General features: G+C 56.4%; 1 protein-coding gene across 2 annotated transcripts in view; it reads right to left on the reverse strand.

Annotated features, from left to right (window-relative positions):
* GBGT1 (globoside alpha-1,3-N-acetylgalactosaminyltransferase 1 (FORS blood group)) overlaps nucleotides 1-9143 on the reverse strand; it is a 9302-nt gene extending 159 nt beyond the window's left edge. The window contains exons 1-7 of one of the 2 annotated variants that reach the window (XR_006539528.1): nucleotides 9002-9143; nucleotides 8137-8325; nucleotides 7507-7572; nucleotides 3500-3550; nucleotides 3382-3417; nucleotides 2528-2662; nucleotides 15-1317 (exon numbers count right to left, since the gene is read on the reverse strand). Coding sequence is in view for 1 of the 2 variants with exons in the window: in XM_021691521.2 (XP_021547196.1) it covers nucleotides 633-1317; nucleotides 2528-2662; nucleotides 3382-3417; nucleotides 3500-3550; nucleotides 7507-7572; nucleotides 8137-8207 (1044 nt within the window). In the remaining variant the exon portion in view is untranslated. Of the gene's footprint in view, nucleotides 1-8; nucleotides 1318-2527; nucleotides 2663-3381; nucleotides 3418-3499; nucleotides 3551-7506; nucleotides 7573-8136; nucleotides 8326-9001 lie in introns of those variants that run through there. The other variant, XM_021691521.2, reaches the window with a different exon arrangement.
* Nucleotides 9144-9236: the final 93 nt, after the last annotated feature.

A 9236-nucleotide genomic window follows, 5' to 3' on the forward strand; every position in this document is an offset into this window, starting at 1 on the left:
GCCCCCCACGCCACCTTTGTTAAAAGCTGCCCAAGCCCTCTTACAAAGGAGGTGGCTGGTGGCAGGGAGTGTGGCCCACCGTGGGGTACGGGCTAGGCTTGACACAGAGAGAGCCAGGCCTGTTCCACTGCCAAGGTTCCCTCCAGGGCCGAGCCGGGGGGTTGGCTCTGTATGGCTGGGGGACATCAGAGTACCCAGGACCCCCGGCAGCCAGAGAAGAGGGTTCTGGGCTGCCTTTCACACCAGGGGCTTCGAAGTACAACTTTAAGGGCAATAGGCAACAGAAGGGGGGCAGAGGTGGGGTCTCAGGTGTGGAGGAGGGCTGACTCCAGAGCCTGCCCCGAAGGCACGTCTGCTGGGGAGCGCCTGCCAGGCCCTGTCTGCTTCACCTCTGCCTCCCCTCTTCCTGGCTGACTGTTCTAAGGCTGTGTGATCTTTGTGTTCTCCTCATGTGGGCGCAGCCCTTTACAGTTTACAAAGGCTTTGCGGCCTCCATTTTCCGGTTGAATTCTGCTAACAGCCTGAGGTAAGCAGGGCTGGACTGGTTCCACCTGAGGCCCGAGAAGGGAGGCACTGGGGCGAGCTGGCTGCGGGGCTGGGGAACCCCATCCACGGCAGCCCTGGCTCCACCATCAGCTCCTCAGCCAGCCAGTGGCCTTGTCCAGCGTTGAGAAGCGGATCAGCTTCAGGCGGGGCGGCTGGGGCTTCCTGTCATCCCAGAGGTACTCAGGGGACAGCACTTTGGAGGGCTTGTGCGAGAGGAAGCGACGGTTCAGGTGGCTCTCCTCCTGCCAGGCTGCCATGATGCCATTGGCCTTGTCTGCCAGGATGGCCATGTGGCAGCCCCTGGTAAACTCGTACACCCTGGCCACCCGCCCCCCAAAGACGGCCCCACCATAATAGAAGTCCCCCTCGCTGTCTGCCACGAAGGCGGTGGAAACACGCCTGCGCTCATAGGGGAACTGCTGGCGAGGTACAGCATAGTAGCCTGGGTGAATGGCAGCCACCAGGTCCCCCAAGGTCTCGGGGCCCCACGGGTTCCGGAACACCATGTCCACATCGAGGCAGAAGAGGTAATCCACCTCCCGGTGCGCAGTCTCAGCGATGTGCCAGCTGATGGTCTCCATCCGGCGCGTGGAGATCTCCTCCCAGCGGGAGTGCTTCTGGATGGGGATGGTGCTGAGGCTGCGGCCGGGGCCCAGCGGGACCCGAGGAACGGCCGCAGGGTCATTAGTGAAGACATAGTACCGCACCCGATAACCCTGCATGAAGAACCGCTCGGCCGACTCCAGGAAGTGCTGGATGAACTGGGTGTACCTGGCAGGGAGGAGGGTGGGGGAATGACCTCATCGACCTCGCTCGGGGTCCCCACTACGGGCTGGCCCCTAGCAGGCCTGGGGCCTGGGCTCGGCCAGGCTGGGGTCCACCTCCCAGCTCCTCACTTTGAGATGCCACTCAGGTCTGAAACCTCGGGGTCCTCCTCTGTCACACCCCCACAATCACAGTATACCAGCCTCTTCCTTCATAGGAAGGATGCTTAACAGGGATTCTTAAATTCGCACACGGAGCTAACTTTTAGTGAGCACTTAACTAGGTGCCAGGCAGTGTTTTAAGGGATTCTTAGCTCCTTGCAGCCTCATAAACTCCCTAAAGGCAGGCACCACATCCCCATTTTAAAGTTTATTGATTTTTTTTTAGTAATCTCTACACCCAATGTGGGGCTCGAACCCATGACTCCCAAGATCAAGAGTCGCACACTTCACTGACTGAGCCAGCCACGCGCCCTCCTCATAATCCCCATTTTAGAGGCAGAGACACTGAGGCTCAGAGAGAGGAAAGTGACCACATGGCAGGCTAAGTGGCTGCATCATGGTGAGGTGAGTGGTGCTGGGGGCTGTGGGGCTTGGGGCCCAGCTGGAGGAAACTGCAGGCCCGCACCCCACCTCCAGCTCAAAGCCGATGGAACCTGACCCAGGCGGGCCACCCATCATCTGGCCAGCACTTGCGGTATTGGGGCTCCACCGTGGCTTCTCCCTCAGGAGTCCCAGAAAGAGATGCAGGGGGAGGCTGCCAGGCCTCCTCAAGGCAAGGCTAGGTGGGGTGAGGGAGAGGAGAGGAAAGCAGGAGATATCCAGAGAGTAGGCAGGCCCAGACTGGGGAGAGGGGAGAGGGTCCTGAGGGCGGAGTTTGACCTGCCTGTGGCCCGACCATGGACCCCCAGTTATGTGAGGTGGTCTTGAGTGTTTCCAGTCCTTCATGCCTGCCTGCACTGTTCCAGGGGAACAGAGAGGGGTGAGGAGGCCAAGGGGGGTGTCCTCACAAAGGCTCCTGCTGCTCCCCTTCCAGGGCCAGATCCCCTCCTCCAGGAAGCCCTCCCATCATCACCCTCCCTACCTTCCCACATGCATAGCACCTGGTTCAGGGCTTTCCTGGCATCCAGGCAGGGTCCCATGTCCAGGTCTTGTCCCTTCCCAGACTGTAAGCTCCTATGGCTCAGTGACATCCCCCCACCCAGCCCATTACTCACTTCCCCACGGCAAACACCGTAACCCCGATGGTCAGGTTCAGCGGCTGGTAGATGTGTTGCAGAAGCTCAGGGTTGAAGGTTCCCTCAGAGACGATGGGCGCCAACCAGGGTGTAAGCGTCAGCAGCTCAGTAGGCCTAGCAGCAGGGCAGGCCATGGGGGGTGAGGCCCTTTCCTTGGGAAAGCCGCAGCCTCATCCTGGCCCTGCCTCCCATGTTGTGTGACCTGGGGCAGCTTCATCCCTGTCTCTGGGCCTCAGTATCCTATGGGAAGTGGGGATAAAAATAGCTCCTCCCCGGCATGGTCGAGAGGACCAGGAGTGATGCACATCCAGTGTGTAAGGGAGCCTAGCACTTCAGGTGCCTGCTAAGTGCCTAATACATGAGGGGTAGCAATATCAGCAGGAACCCCGGATTGAGCACCTGCTATGCAGCTGTGCCCCCCCTTTTTTAAGTAGGCTCCATGCCCAGCATAGAGCCCAACGTGGGGCTTGAACTCAAGACCCTGAGATCAAGAGTCGGACTCTCAACTGAACTGAGCCACTCAGGTACCCGGAGCTGTGCCTTTTGCAAACAACGTCTCATCTAGTCCTCCATCCAACCTGCTATGAAGGGGGTATTCTTATCCACCCATACAGAAATAGCTCAGAGCAGTTCGGTAACCTGCCCAAAGTTACACAGCTAGTGACAGAAAGGGACTGGAACCCAGGTCCCAGACTAGCTGGACCTCAAGGCCACCTGACATCCCCACCACCCCAGCTTATAAATCGGAGCTCTGCACCTGCCCGCCCCCCGCCGTGCCCCCCTTCCTCCCGCCAATCTCTCCATTCTGCACCCAGACCCTACCCAACACCCACCTCTGCTCCAGCAGCTTGGGCTGAGGGTACAGTGACCTGTAACCAAGAAGGGCCAGTGGTGAGGGGAGGCAGCCCCCAGCCCCCGGGGCCACAAAGGGGGAGATGGCAGTCTGCTTACCATGTCACCGGCTGGAACGGCTTCTCCCCCTTATACTGCAGTTTCATGTTGCTGGTGGCAGAGGCGAGAGAGAGGTGTTAGTGCTAGGGCGGGGGCAGAGCTACTCAGAGCGGGAAGGACAGAGTGGAGAAGAAGCAAACACCCCCATGGGGCAGGCACCATGCCAGGTTCCAGGCAGACTCCCTGGAGCCTTCCCCACTGCTCTGCCCATCCTGCAGGGGCTGGGCTCCTGCAGAAGCAGTCTGTCCGGGGTTACTGAGTGGCACAGCGGCAATCGGTACCCAGTGTCACCTGTCTCCAAAGCTGATGCTCTTTCAAGCATGTCACTCTGTAGGGCCCTGGCAGTGGGTAGAAGTTTTGAGAAGCTGCAAAGACCCGGTGATCCCAGTTCTGCCGCCTTCTCGTCTGGGGACCTGAGGTGAGTCACCTGAGCCCACGGTGATGGTCACTTGCAGGACCCAGTTACACAAACAGCAATCAAGGTATTGCTTCGATGGTATTTGGTGGATGTAATTAACATCTACACCAGCTGCCCTTAGGTAAAGATGATCCTGCCGGGCCTGGGTGGGCTTGATAGAATCTGGTGGAAAGGCTCGAAGAGCAGAACTGAGGTTTCTGTGAAGACATTCTGCCAGTGTCAGCGCCGGCCCTAGCTCCAGCCTGCCCTTCCCGGGCCTGCTCCCCGGATTCCAGACCTGCTCAGCTCCATCAGTCAATCTACCTTTCTCCCTCCCTCCTCCGTTCTGTGTCTATCGTGGAATCCTGACTCATGCCCCCACGCTTCCTCATCTGTAAAATGGGTAACAATCCCTCACCCTTAGAGCTGCCCTGAGAATCAAGGTGTGCGTCCATGCCCAGCACAGAGCAAACACTCGTCAAGACCATCTTGTCCCTTTCTTGGCAGGCAGCCTGCCTGTGTGGCCAGCCTCCACTAGCTTCAGCTGAGGGCAGCTTGGGTGGAGAAGCAAAAAGGAGGGCCCTGCAGGTTTGCATAGAGCCTCTGGCTTGGCCACCAGCGGGCTGGAAGGACCTGGGGCCAGACATTTGACTCCTCGGGCTTGAAAGTCCTCCCAATGACATCCTTCCCCAGAGAGTGGAAGTGAGGCCCAGAGAAGGCAGAGGCTGCCCGAGGCCACCCAGGGAATGCAGCAGCTGCAGAAGAGCCTGAGGTCATCAGGCCAGACCACCTCAGCACACCGCGCCTGCCATTCACTAAGGAATTTTCAATATGGCATCTTTGATGGGGATAGCTTAAGCCTCCTTAAGTCTTCCTACCAATTTTTAGTCTATGTTTCTCTCTCGCTCTCTCTTTTGGTGGTAAAATGTACAAAACAAAGCTTTACTATTTTAACCATTTTTTTAAAAAGATATATTTATTTTAGAGGAAGGAAGAGAAAGAGAGGGTGGGGTAGAGGGAGAGAGAGGGAGAATCTCAAGCAGATTCCCTGCTGAACGTGGGGCCTGATGTGGGGCTCGATCTCACGACCCTTGAGATCATGACCTGAGCTGAAACCAAGAGTCAGATGATCAACCAGGCACTCCTATTTTAACCATGCCTGAAGCATGTTCACACTGTTGTGCAGCCGTCCCCACCATCCCTCTCCAGAACCTTCTCATCTTCCCAAACTGAAACTCCGTCCCCATGAAATGCTGACCCCCCCCCCCTCGGCCCCTGGTAACCATTATTCTACTTCTGTTTCAATGAATTTGGTTATTCTAGAGAGCTCATGTAAGTGGAATCCTGTAATATGTGTTTATCTTTCTGTGATTAGTTTAAACTCCTGAATCAACAATTTTTAAAAGTCAGTCTGTCACACTGGCTGTCTGCCCCAGTTTCCACCCAAACAAGCACTCAGGTCCCCACTCGGAAAGTGAGGGCACGCTGCAAAGGCAGGAAGCGAGGAGGAAGAGGGCCCACAACCCTGGCAATTGGCTCCTCCCCAAGCCCAGCCACGCTCCAGCCTTATTAAAGCACTCGTTCAGTCATAAGAATACTGGAGCCACAGATGAGCCGGAGCCAAAAAAACCCAAAAAAACAAAAACCAAAAAACCCCGAAACAAAACAAAACAATTTCACATTTTCACACCCGTAGGTAGGAAAACCAAAAGTGAAGAAATCCAGATGAAAAGACAGGAAGATGTGGCCATTTAACACACACAAAATTTCTCCAACTTCAATCTATTAAAAAAAAGAGCTAAGTGGAACCAAAAGATAGACAAACTGGAAAGAAAAAAAAATGTAGCAAATACTTTGGGCCCAAAGTGGTGCCAGAGCCCCCACAAAGAGGCCAGGGAGAGAAGGCAGTGTGGCAGGTACATCAGGGAAGAGGAAATTCAGTTCGTGGGAAGGGGGTGGGAGAAAGGAGAGCCTCGGTAGAAATCGAGGAAATGAAATCGAAACTCAGGAGATACCATTCCCCGCCGCTCAAATCAGCAAGGTGGTTTAGTTGTTGCTTTTCACAACACCCAGTGCTTCCTCTAGTCCTGGCCAGGGAGTGACGTCTGTGTGAACAAGAGAATGGGAGCCTGGCCCAGGGAGGGAACTATCAAATGAAAGGATTTTTTAATATGGGAAATAGCTTTATATCTAGAGCTGCTCATTACAAACTCATTTAGAATCCTGGAATTGGAGGGGGCACCTGGGTGGCTCAGTCAGTGAAGCATCTGCCTTCCGCTTTGGTCATGATCTCAGGGTCCCCTGTTCCATGTCAGGGCTCCCTGCTCAGCGGGGAGTCTGCTTCTCTCTCTGCTCCTTCCCTCGCTCATGCTTGCTCTCTCTCAAATAATTAAATAAAATCTTAAAAAAAAAAAAAAAGAATCCTGGGGAATTGAAAACAACCGAAATCCCCCCCTGGTCCTTTGTGGGAAAGGGGGAGGAGTTCAAGAATTATGACCCAGTTCCTGGGGGCAATTAAAGGGTGGTGACCATGAAGAGGATGAACACACGCTGAAGAACATAGCCAGTTCTGGGAACACAGGATAAAAATCGCAAAAACATTATGATCACAAATATTTTCTTTTTTTTTAAGATTTTATTTATTTATTTGACAGAGAGAGAGAGCACAAGTAGGCAGAGTGGAAGGCAGAGGGAGAGGGAGAAGCAGGCTCTCCACCAAGCAGGGAGCCAGACGTGGGGCTCGATCCCAGGGCCCCAGGATCATGACCTGAGCCAAAGGCAGACGCTTATCCAACAGCCACCCAGTCGTCCCGATCACAACTATTTTCAATAGCAAGCGGGCTTTCTGCTTTTAGAACCAAGTTAGATGCACAGTCGATTCAACTAGAAAGGGCAGCAACCAACAAGTCGACCATGAACTTTGGAAGCAAAGTATAACTCAGACCGGTAGGACACAAGAGGGTATTTTTTCTTTTGTCTTTTTTGCTTTCCCGCTTCCTAATTGATTATATTCTGTGTTTATAACAATGAAACATGCCTTGTGGTTAATTAGCAGTCTATGAACCAGATTTTAAACTTGCCTTTAGCTATCACGAAGATACCCCCCCCTTAAGACCGTCCCAGCCCATTTTTCCACTCTTAACTATCAAAAAGTCGGGTTCGTTATGTGGGGGAAGTCTGGTCCCATGTTAATTTGTTCCTTGAATCCACACTGAACACAAAATTTAGCAAAAAGTCAAGTCCTAAGAGCACTATTTCCTGAGCACCTGCTGTGTGGTGTGTGCTGCAGCTGACCATTTACAGGGGTCATCACACTCCATGCTCCAGGTGGCCCGGAGGGGACTTCCATCATCCCATTTTACAGAGGAAGAAAGTGAGGCTCAGAGCCCTGCGGCATGCTCGAGGTCAAAGCACAGAGGGGGCGCTGCAGGGACGCTAGAGGACTGACATGGGAATTGTACTCCACAGCCCATAAATTACCCAACACTTATCAAAGTGATCAGAATCATGAGCTTAGGACCTAATAACCTGCAAAGTGACCCTAAAAATCTCCCAGTGCCCCCACTCCAGGCAGCCCACAAGGCCCAAATTCTCCCTGCCCCATACTTACAAGATCTCTGGGCAGGGGAGGTAATACGGGACATAGGAGAAGGGCAGCCAGTTCTCCACATACATCCTGGGAAAGAAAAACACCTGTTGACTGTCATGAAGCTGAAAACCCACTTAGTGCACGTTGATGGGAGTCAAGGCACCCAGCGGGGTGCGTCTGGGGATCCCCTACCACTCCTTGGGTCTGGCTGACCTCAGAGGGCAAAGCCTCCCGGTCTTCTGCAATGCGGCCATTATTCACCCATGCGGTCATTCATTCCCGGGGCAGGAATGTTTTTGATGCCAGGCCCTATGCACGGGGGAGTGGTGGTGAGGGGTGGTGGTGGTGGGAGGGCTTCACAGAAAGAACACATGGGGTGAATTGTGTTTGAATAGGAGTTCTTCATTAGCAAGGCTAGAAGAACGGTCCAGGCAGAGGAAAGAGCAAGTGCAAAGGCCCGGAGGCCATTATTAATCAAAATCCAGAAACCAAAACTAGTTTGGTCTTACTGGGGTTGGGGTTGAGGGACCGGTGTGCCAAGAGAGGTGGGTGGGACCTAGGGATCCATAAAGGGATCAAGGTTTGGGGGTTGAGATGCCAAGAAAGGGAGAAGCCTGGGGTGAAGGGAGGGCTCCATGGGGATATGCTCACCACAGAAAGCAGAGGGCCATGCCCAACAGCAGGCAGAATCCTAGGCCCAGGGCCAGTCTGCGGCAGCGCATTGCTGGGTGAAGCCTTTGAACCTGGGCACTTGGAGAGACTGAGTGGGCTTGGTGAGCCAGTCCACCTCTCCCAGGGCTGTCAGGCTCTGAGCCTGGGTCTCTGGGATCCGAGGAACACCTGCAAAGGAATGCTCCCGATATCCAGGGGATAGTGGCCCCATCCTTGCTGCTCTGCCTTCCCCTGGGTGGCCCCAGCTATGACAGCTCCGGTAGGTGGACAGGGGGACAGTGGCTCAGTGCTCAGCCGAATCCTGCAGCTGTGCCTGGGGAGAGGCGGACCGTCCCCCTGCCTGGGCTGTCTTCCTCCCAACCCCCGCCCTCCGCGGGGAGCACAGGGCGTCCTGCCCAGGGACTCGGGCGCAGCGCTGGGCGGGGCGCTTGGGCGGGGCTTGGAGAAGGATTCCTGGGGGTAACCGCGGGGACACCGGAAATCGAGCCCAGGGCCGGCCCAGCGGGGACACACTCGGCTTGGGCGGGGGCTGCGCCGAGAGGGGCCGCCGTGATGCCCTTGCGGTGGGGTAGGGGTGGGGGGTAGGATGGCAGCCGTGTCTTCCTCCGGGAGGCCGAGCCTGGGCTCTCCAGGGGACGGCGGGAACGCGCTTCAGCTCTCCCGGGCTCGGTAACCTTGGGCAAGTCACTCTGCTCCCCCTCCACCCCAGCCTCCGTGTCCTCCCCCGCCAAAGCGGTCCGCACCCGGGGGCCTGGTGCCCAGACGGGCACCCGACTTCCGCCCGCCACTGCGCCGCGACGCGGGACGTGGGGAGCGCGACTGTCCCCGCGGGCTGTAGACTCACCCCTTGCGACCGGACGGGGTTTAGGACGGACGGAGGGGAGCACCCCGGGCCGGAAACCAGGGACTCAGCTCGCCAGGGCCCCGACGATACCCGGTGGCCGCGCCTGCAGCCGCGCCCGGGGCTCACCCTGGGGCAAGGCCGGCGGCCGGGAGGAAAGGAGCCGCACGCCCCGCCCACCCGCCAGCGCGATCCCTCCTCCCCCCCCCCCCCCCCCCCCCCCCCCCCCCCCCCCCCC

The sequence above is a fragment of the Neomonachus schauinslandi genome, unplaced genomic scaffold (assembly GCF_002201575.2).
Source record: "Neomonachus schauinslandi unplaced genomic scaffold, ASM220157v2 HiC_scaffold_779, whole genome shotgun sequence".
Taxonomy (NCBI): Eukaryota; Metazoa; Chordata; class Mammalia; order Carnivora; family Phocidae; genus Neomonachus; species Neomonachus schauinslandi.